The sequence below is a fragment of the Ambystoma mexicanum genome, chromosome 13 (genome assembly GCF_040938575.1).
Source record: "Ambystoma mexicanum isolate Mex_15411 chromosome 13, UKY_AmexF1_1, whole genome shotgun sequence".
NCBI lineage: Eukaryota > Metazoa > Chordata > Amphibia > Caudata > Ambystomatidae > Ambystoma > Ambystoma mexicanum.
Window position 1 is genome coordinate 404,398,380 of NC_090938.1, and position 24,218 is coordinate 404,422,597.

General features: G+C 45.1%; 1 protein-coding gene across 6 annotated transcripts in view; it reads right to left on the reverse strand.

The window, feature by feature from the left end:
• The window catches only part of RNF31 (ring finger protein 31), a 915,252-nt gene that overhangs the window by 61,874 nt on the left and 829,160 nt on the right, over positions 1–24,218 (reverse strand). For all 6 annotated transcript variants that reach the window (XM_069633995.1, XM_069633999.1, XM_069633998.1 and 3 more), the window contains exons 19-21: positions 12,949–13,006; positions 12,585–12,681; positions 1,392–1,563 (exon numbers count right to left, since the gene is read on the reverse strand). In XM_069633995.1, coding sequence (XP_069490096.1) covers positions 1,392–1,563; positions 12,585–12,681; positions 12,949–13,006 — 327 coding nt within the window. The remainder of the gene's footprint in view (positions 1–1,391; positions 1,564–12,584; positions 12,682–12,948; positions 13,007–24,218) is intronic.

Here is a 24,218-nt window from a genome sequence, read left to right on the forward strand (position 1 = left end):
CTGACAAGGCGTGTTGGACTTAGAAAAAGCAGTATTGCATACAGAACTAAAGCAAAGAGGTTAACAAAACGATGTGGAGAAGACTTGCAAAAGACTGATGTACAAGAGTGTAACAACAAAGGCCAAAGGGGAGATACTTATGGTTGTGTGACCTGTGATGGGTGGACAGTGTGGTCTGACAACTGAACCTAGACCTGAAAGTTCCCCACTGTGAATTTCACCTACAGTGCAAATCAAGTCAAGGAGAAGCACAGGGCTCCTGGTTGCGTGACCTGTGGTGGGGGGACTGTGTGTTCCGACAACTGCGCCAAGACCAGGGGGCCCTAGATAGAGAGAAGCCTGAAACTTTGTGGCAAGTCAATTCAGTACTACAGTGCAGTCTTGGGGAAGGGAATCCTGAGAACTTAAAGAACTGAGAAACACTATCTTGTGGAAGGGACGCGCAAGACTCCCTTTTCTGCGAACTGTGCTAAATTGAACCTGGGGATGGGAACATCAAGATTTGGCAGAACATTGGTTAGAACAACAGCTATTGGAACTATATGAAGCCTGAAGTATAAGACCCACTTAAGATGAAAGCAGCGGAGCCTTTATTTTTAACACTATTTTGGTTAAGAGAAATCCCACACTTTGCTTATTTATAGATTTGAGGGCAAGCATAGGTTTTGGGATGCAGACAGAACTTTGATTTGAACTTACTGACTCAGACTTTCCTTAGCTTTCTTTAGGATATAGAAATCCACATATTAGTTTTAGGGCAAGTTAGGCCTTACACCATCCTGACATTTTAATAAAGCTTGTTCAAACATGAGTTCTGTTGTCTGCGCTATCTCGCTTGATACCATGTCTGTCTCACACCTCTCAGAGTTCCCCGTTCTCTATATCTAGGGTGGCCTCCTAAATTCTGTCCAGCAGGCCAGATTCTAGAAATCCATCTTAAGACTGATCACTTCACTATTTGGAAACCAGCGTTTTAAACAAATAAAGAACAGAGAATAACTTCAATAAAGAAACAATACCAACAAAACAAAAATGTGTTTAAAATGTATATGGGGTGGGGTAAAGGATTAAAACGTGTGGTAAGGGATTTGGGGTGGGTTTAAAAGCATAGGGAAATGGGGGATTTTGGGTCACCCTGAAATAAAAAATAAATAAAAATGTGATATTTGTTTGTTATAAAAGTTTCATTATTGAAGCATTCTCAGTAATTGTATTTGTTACAATCGCATGTAACCCATCATCGTCTTCTCCTCCCCATCTAATCTTTCTCTCCAACACCCTGCATTTCCCTTTCGTCACTCCCTCTCTACATGCCCCCCTCAATCCCTCTCTGTTCTGTACAACCTAGATTTATCTCTCCCCTCCATCTTTGTCTCTCTTTAAATACTGACCTTCAGTATCCGAGTACAGTAGACCTGGTCATCCTCTGCTGGGATTCTCTGTGTGGTCCCCTGGGGCAGGTATCGGTTGCATGTGATGTTCAGCTCATTTATATCATATAAGTTAGCTGGATCCAAGGTATGGTTGTTAATAAGTCTGACTAGGTACTCTTTATAGTGTGACCTGCAATAGAGGAATTGAGATAAATGGTTAATTGAGAGAGGTAGATACAGCAAAGAGAGGGAAAAAGAGAGCAAGAGGGAGATGGATAACAGGATATCGTGAGAAGAGAAGGAACAGCGGGGACGGAATCAGGATGCATAAGGGAGCAGGAGAGTGATAGGGAGTGGGATATATAAGGGCAGAACTTGACAGGGGAAGGGAGAGAGAGCATTTGGGAAGAAATCATGCAGGGGTTGAGGAACGGTAGAAGGGGGTTTGAGTAAACAGTTATGAAGGGAGTGGGAACACTAAGGAATGGGGCAAAGGCACAGAACCCCATGTAAAAGGAACTAGAAATGTATGACTAAGATAGCAGGGAGGAAAATATCTAAGAAAACAGGAGCAAGGTAGAGACATCACAGAGGGTGAGAGATGAAGGAAGTAAGAGTGTGAAGACAGAAGCAATGGGATCGTAGAAGTGGTTCTACGTAAGAAAGACATGAGTATTTACACTTGTTACAAAGACAGGGGAAACCCTAAAAAAACAATCCAGAAACAGGGTTTGCAATTTACGTCTTTATTCAAGCATTTACAATATGCAGGTCTTTGAGAGGGTAGGTTCTTCCTTTTCAGAGATAGTAACAGGCATGGCCAACTGAAACAAAGAGATACACTTCCTGGAACATTTTTGGCAGATGGCAATGCTTTTGCAACCTCTCTGCAGTCCTGGTATTACTCTGCCGGAGCTCAGGTCAAATGTCCTATCCCCAACTTCCCTCTCCTGACAAACACCAGCCTTGATGCTCTTGTGTCCTGGCCTCCCTGGGATCGCTAGGGAATCTCACCTTGGATAGCGGGTGTCCTGAGTCAACTAGGCCATCTCTTGGGGGTCACGCGACAGTCTGTTATCACTTAAGTATGCAAACAAACTCATTTATGTATAGAAATCATAATAGAGCTATACAGTTTTGGCATAAAAATGAATACTAAACTTAAAATTGATAACCGAGTGGAGGACACAGGTCCTCGACAATGGGGTGAGAGAATTTGACTAGAAGAACAGTTAATGCAGGGGAATTTTTGGAAACAAACTGTTGACAAGGACAGGACAGAATAACATTGGAACAGGATGGTAAATTTAGGATGGAGGGAATGACTGAAGTGCTGTAGGGTTATCCGTGAGGTTAGGGAGAGACAGAAGCAGGGTGGAGTAATGTAGAGTGCTAGGAAACATGTTCTTCAGGAAGCAGGAGGGTTTTGAGGTTGGTTTTAAATAGTGTTAAGAGTTTGGAGTAGTATGGAGAGGAAGAGCATTCCAGAGTAGGGGAGCGAGGAGAGCGAGAGAATGGAAAAGACAGGTAGTGCAGGGGATCGAGTAGTGGAAAGGAGGTGAGCAGAGGATGATCGTAACGAGCGAGGGGAGAGTAGGGAATGAGCTGAACAGATAGGTAAGGTGGGGCAAATACATGGATAGTTTTGAAAATGATGAGAAGAAGTTTATACTTGGCTTTTTGTTTCATAGAGAGCCAGCCAATATGGCGACAGAGGAGGTACAGGTAAAGCGAGAAAGGCTGAAAGGTGTGCATTCCGTGAAGATGAGTACTTTGTCCAGAGGTGGAAAAGCATAGTTGTGAAGGCAATAGAAGAGAAAGGCACAGTAGACAGATCTAGAACGGTCTAAGGAGGAGATTAGCTGTTAAGCAGTATTGAAAGGAAGATGACTATTGTTTCTGATATTGAGTGGATTGAGTCTGGCTGCAGAATAAGATTTGGAGATGAAGAGGCAGAAGTGAGATGGGTTGAAGATAACACCAAGGTTATGAGCGGGAGCAGAGTAAGGAAGGTAGTTATTAAAAAAGAAGAGGGGGAGAGGAAGAGATAGTCTGTTTGGCTAGGAAGTAGAGAACATCAGTCTTAGTGGAGCTTAGCATAAGCGAGACGCCACTCAATATTTGATGGCAGAGGGGCAGTTTGACATTTTTGACAATAGCTCGTCAGATAAGGAGGGAAAGGAGAAGATCTGAATGTCGTCAGCAAATAGTTGATAGAAGAAGCCGTAAGAGGAGATCAGTGTGCCAAGAGGTGAAGTATACAGCAAAGAGTGGACCAAAGACAGACCTTTGGGGAACTCCAACAGTATGGGGAGGTAAGTCTATTCTAGGACACCTGAAAGTGTCTAGAGGCAAGGTATGAAGCAAATCAAGCAAGGGCTTCATCTCCAATGCCAAGAAGAGATAATGTAGAGAATGCCAGAATGGTTGACAGTATTGAAGGCGGCAGAGATGACGAGAAGAATATGAATAGATGAAGTTGTGGACATCGAGGAGCGATGTCTCGGTAGAATGCAGAGGTTGGACGCCAGACTTAAGAGGGTCCTCAAGATTATGAGTATCAAGGAGCTCAGTGATTCAATTGATAACTACTCATCATAGGATGTTACACTCACCTGGTCTCTGAGGAGGCATTGGAGCATGGTCGCAGCTCTCCCAGGGATGAAACTCCTCTTGTCTGTTCCTCCCTCTGCGTATGTGTGGGGAACTGCAGTGATGAGCAGTGCGGTTCCTGCGTGAATATAAGGGGGGTCATATGAGTATGCAGCCTGTGGTCCCTGACCCCTTCTCGCTGGATGTGGCTTCCCTGGGGTAGCACTACTCTTGAGGCTCACCTGTTGAATGATGATGAGCTCTCAGTCCTGCTGCCTCTGGCAGGGGTCCTTGTTCAAGGGAACCGAGTTCCTTCACTGGTCCCTTGTCGCACAAGTCCAGGCTTGCTGCGACTAGTCCATTTCTCCTGTAGGTAAGTGTTTCCCTTGTTTCCACTTGCCCGCTTGTCTTCCGACTGTTGTAATTGTATTTGTAAAGTTTGTTATCTGTACTTTGTATGTAATGTCTCTTTTCTCTGCTCTCTCCCCTTGCAGGTGGTGTAGCGGTGCTGGCGGTAGCAGAAGCGGAGCCATCGGTACGGAGGAGCGGGGCTGAGATGGTCCGACAGCTGGTAAGTAGCCTTTAATGGTGCCTTAGGGTACCTGTTGTGTTTTAAATGTGGCGCGAGCCTGGGATGGGTGTTTTCGGGAGTTCTAAACTTGTCTTGACTTCCTTTCTCGTTTCAGGACTTTGGCTTCGTGAGACAGAGAGCGCAGGTGCTGTGGCGTTGATTCAGGATCTGCCAAGAAGATGGAGCGTTGCCGTGAGATGCGAGCCAGGGTCCAGGTAAGGGTGCTGTTGTTGCAGGATCACGAGGTAAGTAGCTGGTCCAGGCGGCGGTGAACGTCACATTGCACGGAGGTGCAAAGTTACGCGAAGCGTTTGCTTGAGGGATCGGTGGGTTTATATAGTCTTGTTCCTGGCCACGCCCAGTAGCTCTGGCCTGTCTGCTGTCATGCCCTGCCACACCCGATGAGTCAGCACCTGAAGACCAGGCCTAGGGAGCCACGCCCGATGAGTCAGCACATGGGGATGTTCTCTGGAATAAAGGCTTTCAGCACCTAGAAAGTTCTTGTAAAATGAAAGCACTCCGGCACTGAAGTAAAATAAAAGCACTCCTGCACTGAAATAAAGCGTTCCTGCTGACATCTCTATATGAGACTGGCACCAAAGGCGCCAGGACTGAGTCCAGCCAGGGCCCCTGCGTTTATGAGTCCCAAATGGACATAAGTGAGTCAAGTGAACCATTGCCCCTGTCACTAGATGGTGTGGTTTTTGTGTTCTGGGGCCCATGGCCGTGATATAGGATTTTGGAACTGTGTGCTAGAAGAGAGTGTTAGAAGAGAGACAGGAATAAAGTTGTCAGTACAGTTAGGACAGAGACCAGGTTTCTCAAGGAAAGGGGTGACAATAGCGGACTTATAGCATGAGGGAAAAGAAGCATTATCAAGAGAGGAGTTGAAGAAGGACGCAAGATGTGGAGCAACACTGGGAGCTATATGTTTCACAATATGCGGGGAAAGTAGGGGCACAGGAAGGGTTAGCCATGATCAGTAAGGCAAGAATCTCATCAGGGTTGGGGCGTGCAAAGGAAGACATAGTAGCGGGAGAGGAGGGTAGGAGTGATTGAGAAACACAAGCAAGAGAAGGGGATATAACGTAGGTAGCGAGGGTACTGCGAATGGTCTAAATGGAGAGTTTAGGAGATGTTAGAATTAAGTTGAAGGATTTTTGGCGGTGCCTGGGATGGGATGACAGATGAAATGAGAGTTAGAAGTCACATTCGTCAGAGTCAAGAGCGGATGAGTAGTTTTGAAGAAAAGTGAGGTAGAGTTGGAGATCTAAGGAGTGTCTTGACCTTTGGCAAGTGCAAAGCTTTTTCTACATTGTTGTTTTCAGGGTGCGGATGAGCAGTGCAATCCAGGGCCATGAAGGGGAGAATTTAGAAGTGGAAAAAGGATAGCAAGAGGAGAAGGGACCATATAGAGCAGTGTTAAAGTTAGTGAAGGCTTCTTCGGTAGATGAAAAGGCGAGTTCAGCATAGGAAGATCGAGAGAGTAGCGTAGGTCAGAGAGGTAGTAAGGGAGATTGGATGAGGGGAAAGTTCGACTTAGTTAAGTCTTTTAAGGCTTGCCTTTCTCTTTCTTGTGCTCCCAAAGAGGAAATGCCATTAACAAAATAAACTCTTCCTCCAAAATCTGGTTCTGGGTTTCCCTGTGTCACACTTAGTTTTCAAACATCTGAAAGTTGTTAGCCACAAATAGTCTCTCCTGGTCTTTCAACACAGTCATTTACAGCCTCTTGGCACAACTAGGCTCAGGCATATCGCATCCTGTATTCTGATGGGTTCTCTCAATAGCCCCAGGATGGGTAGGCACTTGAGAAAGACTAAGCACTGGTATACCAGGAGAGTCTCTATGTGCCTGAGTCAGTGCAATGCTGCTGCTCTGGCCACAAAACTTAATTCTATCACCCAGCCTGCACTTAGTTTCCTACTTGTCGCACAGATGGTTCACTCATTCTTGGGGACCTATCTCGGTCTGGCCACTGACACTTGGGCTATCCGTTTGTTGAACTACTTCCTGTTTCACTACAAGCTTGTTCCTCCTCCCATTCCGAACAGAAAATAGTTGGATGTTGGTTGTCTCACTGACTAAGTGGCTAGCCCTACGCCTCCAGGGCCCTCTCCAGTCTCTACTTCTCCTACTTTCAACATCTCATTCCCACCTCCAGAAACATTCTCCTCCTGTAATTGCACCCACCTTTGTACCAAGATGTACTCGTGTCTCCTCATTTGCACTTTTCTCCTCCAACCACTCTTTCCTCCTTTTTTTCTGAACACTCTCCTTCAACCACTGCCCTCTCCCCTCTTGCTCGCTGTTCTCCTACACCACCCTATTCCCCTACTACACTATCCCCCTCATTTCTCCTGTACACCTCTAACCCTCTTCCTACCTCTAACACTAAAGTCCCTCTTGCACTCCTATTCCTGCACCTCAAACTGACTCATACCCTGTCTGCTTCTCTTGCACCCTCAATACTCTACCTCCTTCACCTACATCTTCCACACCTCATTTGCCATCTCTGCCTCCTCCTTCTGCACTTTCAGCTTGCTTTCCACAGCTTTCTGCACCTCCGGTCCTCCACATTTGCTCACTCTACTGCTCCAAACACTCACACTTCCTTATGCTTCTGCAAGGTATGTAGCTCCCCAATACGTGCCCCTTGGCTGGGCGATGGTCAATGGCTGGCACGTGTGTACAATAGTGATACTGAGCTGCGGATTGGTATACCAGCAAGTATTTAGGTGATTTTAATGTGCCTCAAATTGCGCATTGCACCAAAAAGACCAAGCCTATAATACAGGGCCCTGACAACATGATTTTCTACTTGTACACATGCACAGAGAAATGCAGATCTGGTGTGCACATCTGAGCAGGCCGGCAAGGACTATGGCTCTTGCTTGCGGACTACAGATGCTGTGAGGGTAACACTGCTCTGCTGATCTAGTTTGGTGTTTCTTCCCTTTCCTTCATGTGGGTCTGCATATCCACAGCACTGAAGGCTACCTCCTCCATGGCTTGGTCCAGGGGTTTATGACCTAAAATGTGGTGGGTGGAAGGTTTTGAATAAATCTGAACCACTGGCACTAATCTGGTCAACCTTCCACACCGCCATTTGTTTGCCTGTATGTGCCATCACAAAAGAGGTCCAGGCATATGCAAATCAGTCAGGTACAGCCACCAATGAGAGCAGCCCAGCCCGAACTGCTAGGCCAAGTACCCTCTGCATGAAAACAATAGCAACCTCAGACATGTTTCGGCCTTGTTGGGCCTCATTAGTGAGGTGCAGCTTGGTTCCCTATGGCACAGCGAGCAAGGGACACACACCTGGGCATTCCATCTCTCACACAAGGGGACAAACTATAAGCAAAAGAGTGGTGGGTGGAAGGTTTTGAATACATCTGAACCACTTCTTTCCCTAAGTAGGGAGACTGGATCTGGCTGGAGGGAGACTCTGGGGTTCTTAGGGTCCCTGCAGGGGCTTTTTGAGGCAGAAGTGCCGGGCTTTAGAAGCAGCGGTTAGAGGCAGCAGCACCGGGGTCACCATGCCCTACCTAGGAGAGGCACATCATTGGTTTCCCCCTGCCCCCACCAGGAGAAATTTGTGCTTTTGGAGGGGAGTTGGTTCCTGGTTACCTAAAACAGACTACAGCTACCACAATTCCTTGAGACCTATTGAGATAAATTTGTAACACCTGAAAAGACAGCCTCCCTGATGATTGTTAGAGACATGAAAGTGCTTGGAGGAGAACTGCAACTTGAAATGCAGCAGGTATCTAAAAGTGGGTGGAAGGTTTTGAATACATCTGAACCACTTCTTTCCCTAAGTAGGGAGACTGGGTCTGGCTGGAGGGAGACTCTGGGGTTCTTAGGGTCCCTGCAGGTGCTCTTTGAGGGTCTGTCAATGGTGAGGTTTAGGCGATCCAAAAGTTTCGGGAGCAAGAACCTCAAAAACAAAATTCTACCATGACACTTCCATTTGCAAAAAAGCATGTGAAGGACTCCCTTAGCTTTAAAAATATGGTGCTAGGTCCAAAAGCAGAAAAAGCTTGCATCTTGTAAACACTCCTAAGAGACGTTAAAGTTGCCATTAACATTTTCCACGTGACTAATCAAATGTCGGCTGTAGCTGTAAATTCAAAGCGTTTGTGTGTCAGGGCTGCCAAAACCATATTAAGTTCTATTATTGCTTCTTACACCAGGAGGGGCCTCCTGACTGGGGGGAAGAAATGCCTAATGAGACACTCAAGGTGTGCTGTTAAAATTGGAAAGAACCAACCCTTCATATTTCCTGAAAGCAATAAGGGCACACACACACAAATCCCAGGGTGCAATTGGGAGGAACCAGCATGATCCCACTTTTGCATTCATTATTTTAACCATGTATCAGATACATTTGCAATGAGGCTTCAAAATCTGCATGTCATACTAAGGATCCTTTAGATACACACCATAGACAATCCAGCATACACAGACTCTGCAATCTGGGATGGCATTCTATCTTATATCTTTCTAGGTAAGATGAAGGTTGAAAAAGGCAGCTCCAACTATACCTGTAGGACTGACTGACTGTTTTTCTTGGGGACATCAAAGATCCGGGAAGCGTAACATCATCTGAGTTCCAAACAAGGTACTGAATCCACTACTAAATGCGTACTTACAAGCTTCAACACTTCCTGAAGAAAAGCTAGAGTCTACCCGAAGTATAGTAAAGGGCAAAGGATAGCTTGGGAGGGGAAGAGGGAGGCAGAAGCCTCTTGAAACCACCAAGAGAAGTCAAGCGTCTGTAGACGGTTGTTGCCAAGCACAAACATGCAATGCCAGCCTCTGACCAATTGAACCGTGGATCTAGCGCCACACTCATTGACTCCTCAACTCAGCGGCTGCTGTTGAGGAGTGGGGCAAAACTGAGCCTTTAGTTGCTGGATTAAGTTTCTTGTGGCAATGGGTACTGAGCCACCGATTTAGTTGATGCGCCCTGTGCTCTTGCTGGCCTCTAACACCACTAAATGTCCTCGAGTGGGAGTCCTGTCTATTCTGGCCTTGCTAATAATCATTCATGACCGCCTTGGTTATGAATGCCAGGAACTGAACTGTCTGGGTACTGGTTGTCTTCTATGTCTGATTCCTTTATCTTTTGAGGAGTAGAAAATATCTATCAAACTGAAGATCCATGGGCTTAAAGGATTGTGTGGGTGGTGCATGTGGCTCCTGAGGGGTTTGGCTTTCTGGGATTCCACTGGAATCCATATCCCATAAGTCTGCTGAAGAGAAAGCTTGAACAAGTTGCGTATGGTAGACACTGCTGATTAGCTAACCCCCAAATGTTTGATTTGTGCACGAGTGTGTGATTGGAGGTTAGGATGACCCATAAACCCTTTAGTTTGGCTATAAAGGCTGACGCTCTGCACTGGAACTTTTTGGGATCTTTTGAACTTCAAGAAACCAGACGGAAAAGCTCTGTTTCTCTGATGAGCAGAACGATCCATGTTCGGTGCTCCTTTTTCTTGATCCGGGGGGAGGGGCATGGGACAGCTGGATACGTTGGTTTAAGTAATTCATATTATTCCACCACCTAGGGTTCACCTATGCTGCCTGGGCCCTTTTGTTTGACACATGATTGTAGCAGGATCTTAGTAGAGCTCTCCCATCGTGGTGCCCTCAAGTGCAGTGCCCTGCTGCACTTTAATCAAACCATGACTTGTGACCCCTAGCCTAGTTAGGGTCACTTGTTCCAACTACAATCTCAAGTTGCTGAGGCCTCAGTTTCTTCATGTCCACATCTTGAAGGGGTACTGCCGACCGCAACTGAGCTCAGTAGTCTGTTCCTCGGGGTCACGATCTTCATCTACTGACGTTGCCCATCTGGCTGACCATCACAACCATAGCTGCTCTAAGGACTCAGGTTCATCAATGGTGTGGCTAAGCCACAGTTTCTTTTCACGCTGCCTAACACAGAGAAAACTATTTGTGTCCTTGAAATTTATATGTGATGTTACAAATGTCTAACTGTTTATGTGTTTGCTAGTTTTATGTGAACTTCATGGCAAACGACACCTGAGGTTGAGTTTGTCTTACACACACAAAGTGGTTGTTGTGCCAAGAAACTTTTGGTTTCGTGTGTTGTAAATATTTTCTGTACTTCCGGTCAAATACCATTTTAGATGTTATCTCTTGAGTGTCTATTTTATGTTGAACTGCACAACTTTAGATAAAGAACAAGATTGATTCTACACAGAGTATGAATAAGTAATACTTTCTTTATGCAAAGGTTGATAAAAATCAGGAGTATTCTGTGAGCACTTTTTCACTTGGACCTATTCAATTGTAACTTTTGTTTCCCATTGTTAACTACTGACTAACACTGGGACTTTGGGGGCCGGGCGTGATTTCTGTGCTCAGAGGTCTGAATTTCACTGAACATCCAGTTGGAATTAGTAGACTTGTGTGAACATTCGATCTGGCGAGATCCCTACTGTGTGTTTTCCCTATGTTCTGAAAACTTACATCACTTAGCTGTAAAACAATGTTAGTCAATTTTGCACAGCTTTAGGAATTAAACATATTTTTACAGATAAATTGTGTGGACTTTCCCTTATTGTATATTTATCAAAACTGTTTACTGTGTCTATAAACCAGCTCTCTCATTCTTATGCGTTGCACTGACTGCTCAGGCCATATGTGCCCTTGGCGAAGCAGCATTACCCTGAGGAAACACCCTGTTAACCAAGTAGGGTTGCCATATCTGTGTCACAGAAATAAGGCCAAAGAAAAATGACCATAACAAGGATGGACGGGCTGGGAGGGGGAGGAAGTAGCAGGCGTGCAAGATTTCCCCTGGAGTGAGCAGATGTGTTGGCAAAGCCGGTTTGACAATAGTAACCTAATTGAGGGGCGCCTGCTACCTTTGTTGAATTCTTTGAAGGAACTTGGGGTTGGCCAACCTAGGTTACCTGGGGGCAACCAGACGTGGACTCCCTGCTCACTGTGCTTAGAGAGGCTCAGCTTCACCTCACTGATGATGCCCAACAAGGCTGAAACACGTGTATGGGGTTGCAGTTGGTACTCTTGTTCAGAGAGGAATTGCCATAGCATTTTGGTGCTGGACTACCCTTGTGGGTGGGACAAAGACTGATATGCAAATGAATATTTCCCATCTGTGAAAGGTACAGTGAGCAAAAAGCAGATGGCTGCGAACTCTCAATGTGGTTAACAACCACTGAACAGGTTATCATGCCTTGTTTTTTCGAGAGAGGGGCGCCTGCTACCTTTGTTGAAATAATTGAGAAAGCTCCTGCCACAACAAAAGATTAGAGATCAAGGAGGAAGGGTTCAAGAAAAACCATGCTGGATGAGTTAGGGAAAGATCCTGGATGGGGATTTATCGTGAGGTAGTTAGGAAGAGAAATACGACAATTGGAAAGATAATTGAAGAGAAAGGAAGGTACAAATAAAGGGTCAGGAATAGGATAGATGACCGATGGCAAGATGAGGAGACATTGAGTATGAGAGTGAAGCGAGAGTTTAAGAAATACATTTGAGGAAGAAAAAGATGAGAGTTGTAAAGATGAGCAGAGAAGGTGATGGAAGTAAGAAATCTGGGAGCTGAAGAAGTGAGGGATATGAGAGATGAGATCAAATAGTACAAGAAAAGTACAGACTGAAAAAACAGACAGATTAGAGGGTGAAGAAGAGATGGATAGAGACAAGTAAGAGACAAAGATTTGGGGAGGAAGTGCAAGGAGAGCTGGGAAGAAAGGTCTTAAAACAGTGAGATATCAGGGAATTGGAAACAATGATAGAGATCGAGAGAGGAAGCATAGAAGATGAGAACATAAAAAATATATTGGAACACTAGGGAGTGGAAGAGGAGATGACAGGGATACAACTGAATAGGCGTGAGACACGGAGGAGCAGGGAGTTAGAGAGAAGACTTAGTGAGTGAGAGGTAGTAGGGAGGCCTACATAAGAGAACAGGTCAGGGAGCAGGGAAGATCAGGGAGGAGCGAAAGTAACAACGGCTTCAGAGGGGGGGGGGGGGCAGAGGGCAGCTTACTTGCACAGTCCAGCGTGTCCTGCTGTTGTCTCTTTTCCACAGGGTTCATCCTTCATCCTGTCCAGGCCTTCCTTCTGCTCTAGAACACGGCAACCACCTACATAGATAAATGGAAGGATAATGACATTTTTTACATCTCCTATGAACAATATCAATTTTCCCCATTCTGGTATTCTTCACTGAGCGTGCAATGTGGTCCTTTGGGATTTCAAAGAATGCTAACGGACCCGCGAGTTCAGGGAGTGCTATTTCAGTTTGTGTCATCCATTACTCTGGCCCATGTGATTCAGTGTGAACAGCAGAAATGATTAAGGGTATTGTAATATCAGCACAGTTTCCGGCATGGTGGCCCATGGACTCTCACCTCCAGGGGCAGTTTGCGTTCCTGCAGGGGGGTCTGTATTAAAAGCAACCTTGTTATCCTGAAAAGAAAAGAAAAAACTAGAATCAGATCAATGTAAGCTAATGTAGAATGGATCCGGTGTAAAAGCATGAGGAACAGAAATACGATTATTGCAGCTCCAAAAATACAATGACATGAAATTAACAAGCAGAGACACTGCAAGGTATCCAGCACTGCTTTGATGAAATTACCTGATTGACAATCTGTTAAGGATTTCCATTTTAGCATAGGATGGAAACTAAGGGCTAGGTTTCCAAAAAATAGTGCAAATAAAAGGAGAGCAGAGGATGCATTGGTTTCACTTGTGCTATTTTCAGAAATGCACAGACCACTTTATTCACATTCTCTTTGGGGGATGGAAATGCTAGTGTTACACTCACGGTTTAAGCGGTGGCTGTCACACTTCAAATGCAAATCATGGCAGGGTCAGAAATGACCCTGCAATGATTTGCGCCTCCACCTGTGCCTGTTCTGAACAGGCACAGGTGAAAAGACTGTAGTGTCTAGGCATTTTAAAGCGCATCCCGTTTGAGAATTCTGGGTCTGCTTTAAAATGCCCAGAAACGCCCTCTTATTTGTGCAAATGCGCTAAAGGTAAAACAGGGCATCTAATGCCCTTTGCGAATTGGGCTAGCGCATCTCTTCACTTGCACCCAAATATGTTTTGATAATCTGTGCCCAAGTATTCATACCCCAAGAGATAGATTCACCTGAAGAATACAACAATTGACAGCTGTCTACAGAGAGCTAGGTCACAGGGTGCTTTTTTTTCAAAGCAGGGGCTATACCTGAATCATTTACATGTTCTGTGCTCGTGGGTAGATTCAGTCAGATCCTCTTGTAACCAAGGGAGTTGCAGGTGCTAGGCTAACTGGTGGTCAGTGCCAGGCCATTCTAGGTCTTCTGCTGGGGACAACACTTGCCACTTGCATTTATATACACATTTGATGGAACACTGAAACAAAGCAGGCTTTTTCTATTTTATGTATTCAGTGTACAAACTACAGTCCATATACATTAATAAAAACAGAGTTAGACTCTTTTTGAAAGGAACTGGGTTACTGCTGCATTTTTTTTTATTTGTCTGTATATTGTTTTTACTACTACTTACATACAAAAAAAACTAAATTATCTGTGATGGATATATCACAATGATGAACCCAGCAAAGAAAAATGCGAGAGGACGCCCCTCTGCTGGTTTACTTACTCTATTTAAAATAGGTATAAACCTAGAATTAATAGAATCTAATAACATCCAAAAGGGAATCCAAATCTCTATTCTTAGACAAAAAAGACCTAATAAGTTGGTAGCACCCCTCTATAAAGAACATCTATTAGTGGAAACCATTGCATTAGTAAACCTTTACTGGAACCCAATTGCCATCGCAGATCAAAAATATATAGACCTGGTATGCTCAGCGATCAACAAAATGACAGTACTGTATCCAGGCTTAAACTTTATTCTATGTGGCAATCTGAATATACACTTGTATGATAAGAAGGGATTAGATCTAGAGCAGCACATGTTATCACCAAGGGCCCGGATATGGAGTAAAGAAATGACGGCGATAGCTCTGCAAAGAGTTTCAATAACTGATAATGATACAAACTGTACAGCTTTCACATGGACCCGTGGCACTTCAGCAGCCACAATCGATTACATATACATGTCAATTAATCTTCACTCCAAAATAAAGAAAACTGGAAATATTAAAACATCCAAAAGTGATCATGAGATCCTGATGATTGAATGGTCAATGGAAAATCAAGTGAACAACCAAATATCACTTCCAGAACTAATGCTGAATAATAGGTCGATCAGATTAAGAATTCCACAATATGCTCTAGAAAAACTTCCAGAACTCTTCGACGCGGATCAACTTGAGGACAAAAAGAAATTGAACTGCACTTGGCTACTGCAACCATACAAAAATATGACTACGCTGTCTCAAGGCTCTGGTAAAGTACATCAGCCTACAATGTGGAGATAAGAAGGAAAAAACTCGAGTTACGAAGATCCATCAGCCAAATAAAGGAAAAATCACCATATGATCTAGCAACGATCAAACAACTTAAACAAAGATACCGAAATTGGAGAAAAAGCATAGAGCAACGCAAGATCAGAACGATGCAGAAGGAATGTTATATGCCTTAAACAACAAGAACACTTGAAACCTTTGGAACTTGTTGAATCCAACTGTAACACTTCAGATGAAGTTAAACGATGTTTCTGAGGAAATTTGGATGAAACACATAACTGATTTGTAACAGACCACCGAAACTTTGTGTCTGACAACAAGCGATCCTCCTATACCAACTTGCACTTTGGAATGGGAATCAGAAGATATAGAAACATGCTATAACAAAGCTGAACCCATCAAGAGCGCCGGGACCAGATGGTCTCTCCAACCAGATAATTAAGAAAGATCCGAAAATCTGGAAAAAGATTTGTGAGAACTGTTCAAACTAATCTCTAAAACCAATAAGATCCCACGCTCTTGGCAATTAGCAGTCCTGATACCGATATTCAAACAGGGTGGTCAAAAAAATCCCTATAACTACAGACCGATTGCCCCGTTAGATCCATTAGGAAAAATCTTTCCGACAATACTGCTAGAACAATTGCAATTATGGGCCAAAGAAGCGAATATGAATGCGACGAGACAAATGGGTTTTGTAAAATACATAGGCACCAATATCAATCTTCTTCTGCTAAATCTAGTAAAGCAAGAAGCATTCAGAACCAAAACAACCCTTTTAGCCTGCTTCGTCAACCTACAACAGGCCTTTGACCTTGTGAATAGAAAACTACTATGGGAAAAATTACGAACTTGGGGTTGCCCGGTGAACATAGTTGAACCCATTAAACAACTTTACTCTAGTACATCTATAAGAATAAGGATGTCCAAGTCAGGCATGATGACAGATTCTATACCCACCTGGAATGATCTAAAGCAGGGCTGCCCTTTGGAAGTGAAACTTTTCAACCTTTTCACATCAGACTTTGAAAAAAGAATACAAGTTCCAGAAACAAATCCACCAAGATTACATTTGGTACCGTTATCCTGTATAACCTATGCAGATTATATTGTCTTATTATCACAAAACAGGAGAGGACTACAAACGGCCCTGGCAATCCTTGAAACTTACATGGAACTGAATAAATTGAAAATCAACGTACGTAAAACCAAAATAATGAATTTGACATTCAAAAAATGGTTTAAATAAAATAAACCACTATTCCTGTATAAAGAAAAACTCATGCAAGTGAAATCTGTGAAATATCTGGGAATTTGGATAAATCAAACTTCAACGGAAAGTGAATGGACAACACATCTAAAAAATAAGGCCCTTTCCCTTGCAAGACAATGACGAATTCTGTATTGGAAATATGGGAAATTTTTAATGAAACCTATTGTCACCTTCCATCGACAAAAGGTAACAGCTATATTGACATATGGAGGTGAGACAATGTTGAAGTTAACTCTGGATATTTGGTATAAATTGGAAGGGATCTTCTGGAGAAAAGTGCTGTCCCTCCCAAATTTGCTACCTATAGCAAATATAAGATTTGAGTTAGCATTGCAATCAACGCAATCAATCATAACTTGGAAAAAACTAGATATTTTCAGGAAAATAACTAAAGATCAAAAAAATCCCATAACTGCGGATATTCAACACTGAATTTCATAACTCCAAAGTAACTGTATTTGAAATATGGAAACGGCAATACACTCAATTCAACTTGAAGCCGATATCTCGAAGGACATGCTCCTAAATAGACCAAAAAAAGCCAAGAAGAAACTAATCAGCAACGATTGGATTGAAACAATCAACCAAAAATCCAAATATCAAGGAACTCTAAATTGTATTTCTGATAACAGAACGGTGAATATCCTACCAAAGTACTTGGATCTGTTTCCAGTTTGACACATAAGAGACACGTAGCTAAGACTTCGTTTGAATATCTTCCGGACGAGAGAGCTACTGGCGAAGAGGAAATTAATACCAAGCGATTTGAACTTTTGTCTCTTCTGCAAAGTAAACACCATTGTGGAACCACTGGTGCACATCTTTATGCACTGCCCAGCCTTAACGGAATAAAGATCTATTTACAGAACATTCTACATGAAAACTTCAATTCCCTTATCTCCTGAGGAAAGATGGGGAAAATGTTTGTCGGGTGACAACAAAAAAGACATTTGCACGCTGGTGAAATTCTGGGAAGGAATTGTTGACCTGCAGTAATTATTTTTCTCCCTCTAGCCTAAAATGAAACGTTTTGGAAACGAAACCAAATCATCAACAAAAAAAAAACACAATAAAAACAACAACATGAGCACCTAGCCCAGGCGCATCCAAAACCTCACCTATGGCCAGCCCCATACACAACACAACCCACCCATAATCTTGTTCGCTGATGATCCAGGAGAAACTCGTAAAGGACGAAGCAAACCAAATTGCTTGATAAACAACAGTACAGTCATTATTAGATGCATGTCTTCCACCCAATTAATATGCTGTGGCTCACCATGTAGGCGGTCCGATTCCATTACTAGGATACAGTCCACATGTGCAATTACCCATATATACCCCATCAGACTCATGCCTGCTCCTGGCATCCCTGGCTCTGCAACACAGGTAGCAGTGAAACCACATACCCCTTTTCGGGGGGGTGGAGGGGAAACTGAGATTGGATAAGGTTTGCAACAGGTCCCACGCCTCATGCCACACACTATAGGGGCCTGTGCCCCACAACTCCTGGCAACGACATCCAACTTTGATTTGGACCACTTCTTCAAATCCCTGAGTCAGTTGCAAAACAGTGGTTGCCCCTGGTGCCTTCCAGGACATTGTGAGGGTGCACTTAGCAATGATCAATCCCAGGGGCAGTACTGGAAGGAGCATGTTATGCCTCTTTCCCCTTTCACAAGGGAGTACACCCAGTAAACACTGTTGGACAGTACCCTGTATGGGTAACCCAGTAAGTTCTACCAATATGTCTATCACCCGCTCCCAGAATACCTGAACCCCAGCACAGCCCCACCCCATGTGCAGATATGTTCTCACCTCTCTTCTACATCTCCAGAAATTGGTTTCTGATCCTTGGGCCATTTTGGCAACCACAATAGGTGTTATGTATGCACACATCACACATTTATACTGGATCCACTGGAACAGTGTATTCTTAGATACCTGCTTCGCATGCACAAGAATCTTAATCCAGTCACCGCCAGTGAGTGGTTCTCCCAGGTCTTCTACGTATGCAGTAATAAAATTGTGGCAAAAAAGTCATTTGTGAGAGAAATCGTGGTTTGACCCGATACCCATTATACCCTGCTCCCCTTAAATGGTATAATTGGTCCAAGGGTTGCAGGGGTGTCCCCCGCATCCATTACATGGATTGCGGCGGCAAAACAACTGCCTTTTTGGTGCAATTTATTGTGTAAACACTGATTCTTGCTGCGATTTTAACACATAGAACTGTCTTCTCCCCACCTAGTCCACTGACCTGCCGCACCATCCAATCTGGCCAAAATGGCAGTAGCATAGATCTCTGTTACACTCCTGACACCCTCAGTCAAGCTCCTCAGAGAAAGATTGATCACATGCGTCTCCGGTCGCACCGGGAACCCCTCCCATAAACCTCTAACATCAGCCATCAACCTGGCAGACTTCCAAAAATTAAGTCGTACTCCCGGATGCGCTTCTCTGAAAGCTAAATACATGGTGGCTTTATTACCCCATCCAACCTCCCCAATCTAACCGGGTAACACTACCAAACCTCTGCTTACCCACTACATACCCTAACCTACCACAAGAAAGAATTTAATAACACTAAGACAGATTCCTTATAAGTAGTCTTTCTTGCGCTGCTCAATAATCAAACATTTCCATATATGTGTGCCTTGAACGCTAAATACTCCTTCAAGGACAACTCATACAGATCATTCTTGTTAAATCTGTGAAAAATATTGGTTTACAGACTTTTGCTTATCTGTCCGATAGTTTGTAAAGACAAGTGAAATACCAATTCATTTATTTTTACAATTTAGCATACATTCCATTTGGATATCAATCTATCCTTCCACATATTAAATTAATTTCAATTATCCTTAATTATTATTGCTTATATCCCCCTTAATTCCATATATATCAATCGCTGCTCTACACCAAAATCATATTCTGTTTCATACAATCATTTTTATGTCATTTATTCCTTTATATTTTACAATACACCTTGCGCATATGGAAGGCTCTCCAAATTCAATTATCCTCCACCCCATAGTTCTTTATTTACAACTCTTGCTAGTTCACCCTCGTTTCCTGTGCGTCTTACTCACTTAGTTGCTAAGAATTATTCTAGTTGAGCTTCCCAATACACATGTAAACACACAAACCATAGCACAACAAATATGGATACTGTTGTATCTCATCATAGCACTAATACTAAGCTCATATAAACAATTATCTGTACATCTCAACATACTTTTCTTTACATGGCAAGTTGAGGAGTGTTAGGGAGAATTTTCAGTTTCTGTGTTAATTGCCTTTAACCTGAGAGACCCCCAGCACTTTTGCTGGACTCAACTATTTTTATTTTAATCTCCTGAGTGAGTGGAACTTTTTACCACTCACTCATTCTTTTTCTCTGACTGGGATTTTTATTTTTCACTGTTTTATGTAGTCTGGTAAACTCCATATGTTTAATACAGGCATCTGCTTTTTGCTTTGCGTCACCCAGCACCCTATGTGCAGTGCCACTGAAAAGTCCCTTGGACTTCGCTTATATTTAAATACATTTTCTTGTAAGAACTAACTTTGGTCTTACTTACCTTTTCTTTTGTGGGTCCGACACACACCACCCTATGTGGGGTCCTGGGGGGCGGGGGGGGTTACATTTTAAATCCTTCTCCCACTCCTCATTTAACTTTTTGTTACAAATGACTAACTTAAATGGCTAGTGGTTACTTTTTACTACCTGGTTACTAACAGTCTGATTTCTCAGCTTCAGTACAGCACCCATGGTTATGTATGCAGCTGTGTTATGCTGTTTGGGTATTCGATTTATACCATTGAACATTGCTGGGGTTATGTCTAAAAGATGATTGGGTGATCTGGTGGAGGAGACGGTCTGTGTATCTAAGCGGGTTGGGATTTGGCAGTGGAACTGAAAAATGTTGTGATTTTGATATGATGTAGTTGCAGTGGATTTTTAAATTCTTATATGTTATAATAACGCAGTGGTTTTATGGTTTCCTGATTTTTGGGTTACAGGGGATTACTTGGGGAGTTCAAGTTCTTTAGGAGAGGAGTCCAGGATGTTGGACTTCTTGGAATGTGTTTTAGAATCTTTTTCTATTAGCTGTTCTTGCCGTTTTGCATCTGTTTCAGAAAGGGGGGGGTTAGGGGTCTCGGTTGGGGTCACAAATACTTTCAAAGGTCTGTTGAGGGGGTCCTTATTGAGTTGGGTTGGGGTGGATTTTCTGTGTTTGAATATGGGGGATCAATTGCGAGTTATCTCGTGGAATTTGAATGGTCTGAATAATGCACAGAAGAAACGGAAACAGTTGGCTTATATGAATGAGTTGAAAGGGGATGTTTATTTTCTCCAGGAGACACACCTTTTGAAAGCAGATCTGAATGGTTTGACGAAAGGTTGAGTTGGGAAGGTCTATGGCTCATCTTTTGAGTCTAGGTCTAGGGGTGTGGCTATTCTTATAAGGGAAAATGCACCAATCAAGGCGGTCAAGGAGATATGTGACAAGGAAGGTAGAATGGCTGCGGTTTTAACAAATATTCAAGGAAAAGATGTCATTTTTTGTAATGTTTATGCGCCGACATCGGATGATGGTGCCTTTTTCAGTAAGGTAGCTCAAACAATTCAGGACCTCAGGTCCAGTAACATAATCTTGGGTGGCGACTTCAATACAGTTGTGGATTCAGCTTTGGACAGGAGCAATACTAGACACTGTCGTAGGATAGGTATGCAGTCTCGGGCTTTTCATGATCTGCTTGAGGAACATAATCTGAAAGACTGTTGGCGAATAGAAAATGCCTTAAAGAGGGAATATACTTTTTATTCTGGTGCACATGCTGCATATTCCAGAATTGGCATGGTGTTGATGGCAGGAGATTTGTTGCAGGAATACAAAACTAGTAGTATAGGTAATATTGTGCTGACTGACCATGCTCATGTTTCGGTGGATTTGGGTTGGAGTTTTACTATGTGTAGACAAAAAACTTGGAGACTAAATACTAAATTGCTGGACAGTCTGGATGAGATGGAACAAGTTACTTACCTGTAACTGTTGTTCTCCAGCATGGGTCTGGCATGGATTCACATGCTCATGAATATTCCCCGTCGTCAGGCTGGGAATCCTCGGTAAAGAAAAAACCAGTATCAGTTTTGTTTCTGATCTGTCTTTCGTAGTAATAACCAATCACTGGTCTCTGCGTCATACTGACCACAGCCAATGACTGCCCTCTACCTAAGCACCGCCTCTGGCAGCCATCTTCAGATTTGGAAGCACGTGAAGTGGCAGTATGACCAAGTGAAGAGCCGCAGAGGGGTAGGCGGGAGGGTTCGCATGTGAATCCATGCCAGACCCATGCTGGAGAACAACAGTTACAGGTAAGTAACTTGTTCCTTCTCTAGCATGGGGTCTGGCATGGATTCACATGCTCATGAATAAAGAATACATAGCAGTACACACATGCACAACCACGGGAGGTGGCAAAGGCTCAACATTAAGTATTACATCAAACTCAACATTAAGCACCTTACCTCCTCACCAGGCTCACCTCAGGCGAACAGGTTGCGCAGCACTGCTTGGCCGACCCTGGACTCCTCCCTGGAATCCCGATCGACGCAGTAGAATCTCGTGAAGGTGTGCGTCGACCTCCACGTAGGAGCCCTACATATGTCCAGCAGGGGCACACCAGAAAGGAACGCCGTGGTAGCTGCGATCGCTCTGGTGGAATGGGCTCTCGGACGGCCAGGCAGCGGTCGGTTTGCCAACCGATGACAGTACATGATACAGCCGGAGAGCCATCTGGAAATGGAAGCCTTCGAGAGAGCCTTCCCCTGATTGACAGGTCCAAAGTTCACAAAGAGTTGTGACGTCTTCCGAAAACACTTCGTGCGGTCCACGTAGAACTTCAGCGCTCTAGCCACATCCAGCGAGTGCAAAGTCCTCTCAGCCGGCGACGAAGGCGACGGGAAGAACACAGGCAACACCAAGGGTTCGTTGAGATGGAAGTCCGACGGTACCTTAGGCATGAAGGAGGGGTGCGTCCTGAGCACTACCCTCGTGTCGTGAAAAGTCAAGTACGGGGCCTTGCAGGAAAGGGCCTGGATCTCTCCCACCCGTCGTGCGGAGGTGATGGCCACAAGAAATGCTGTATCCACGACAGAAACTTCAACGGGGCCGAGTGCAGAGGCTCGAACGGAGGTCCCATGAGCTTGGTCAGCACCACGTTGAGCTCCCACGCCGGGGCCGGAGCCTTCACCGGCGGGAACGATCTGAACAGTCCCTTCATGAACTCTTTCACCAGACGATCAAACCACAAGGACGTCCGCCCCGTGGTTCTGGTGTATCGGGAGATCGCAGCAAGATGAATCTTGATGGACGCGTGTGCCAGTCCAGCTTTGGCCAGCGTCAGCAGGTACGGCAGTACCTGGGGAGCCGTAATCCGTAGAGGGTTAATCTTCTGTGCGTGGCACCAGACAGAGAACCTCTTCCATTTGTGTCCGTAGCATTTAAGAGTCGAGGACGCCCTGGCCTTTGCAAGAACCTCTCTGCAGTCGGCCGGTATGTCGTATCCTCCAAACTCTAGCGCTGCAGGAGCCAGGCCTGCAAGTTCAGCGATTTCGGGTCGTGGTGGAGGATGGCGCCTCCTTCCCTGGAGAGTAGATCCGCGTCCACCGGCAGCTTGATTGGCGGGGACGCTGACAAGTCCAGAAGGTCCGGGAACCATATCTGCCTCGGCCACGCAGGTGCGACGAGGATCATCCTGCACCGTGACCTCTTGAGCTGGTTGACGAGCCGGATTAGCAGTGGCAAAGGAGGGAACGCGTAGAGGAACAGGCCCTCCCAGCGGAACGAGAAAGCATCGCCCATGCTCCTCGCCTGGGGAAACCTGCTGGCGAACCTCCGGCACTTGGAGTTCGTCGCCGTCGCGAACAGGTCGATCTGGGGTGTGCCCCACCGTCGGAAGAGGCGATCCACTAGATCCTGCCGTAGTTCCCACTCGTGGCACGAGCGCAGCTCCCTGCTGAGTGAGTCGGCGATGGTGTTTTTTATCCCTGCCAGATGAAACGGCACCAGAAACATCCTTTGGGCGACGGCCCAATGCCACAGGTCCTGCGCCTCCTTGGACAGTGCTGGGGACCTGGTTCCGCCCTGTTTCCTGATGTAAAACATGGTGGTGGTATTGTCGGTGAAGATCCTCACCACCTTGCCCTTGAGGGACGGAAGGAAGGACCTGAGGGCCCAGAACACTCCACGGAGCTCCAGGACGTTGATATGGAGGGACTTCTCCGTCGGGAGCCAAAGGCCTCTCGCGTGCAGATTTTCGGTGTGTGCTCCCCACCCTTCCAGGGAGGCATCCGTGGTCACTGTCTCCTGGTGGTCTGGGGTCTGGAAGTCCATGCCCGCCGTCAGATGCGCGCGGGTGCCCCACCACCGGACCACTCGGCGGAAACTCTCGTCGAGTGTGATCCTCTCCTCGAAGCCGCCTGTTGTTTGGATCCAGCACGCGTCCAGGAACTCCTGCAACGGGCACATCCGGAGCCTGCACATGGGAATGAGGTAGATGCAAGAAGACATCATTCCGAGGAGGGACTTGATGGACCTCACCTTGGCCGCGTCGGAAACCAACATCCGCTGTACCTTGCCCAGGATGGACCTGGTCCTTTCCTCCGACGGGGAGGCCAGAAGGGACACTGTGTCGAGCTTTGCTCCCAGAAACAGTGCGTTTTGCGCGGGTACCAGGTGGGACTTGGCGTAGTTCACGGAGAATCCCAGGTCCGTGAGAAGTTGGACGGTCCTTGCTGTGTGCTCCACGGCGAGCTCCCTCGTCTTGGCTCGGATGAGCCAGTCGTCCAGGTAGGGGTAGACGTGGATCCCCTCTTGGCGCAGCTGCGCCGCTACCGGTGCAAGGCACTTGGTGAATACCCTGGGTGCCGACCGTAGTCCGAAGGGAAGGGCTTTGAACTGGTAGTGACG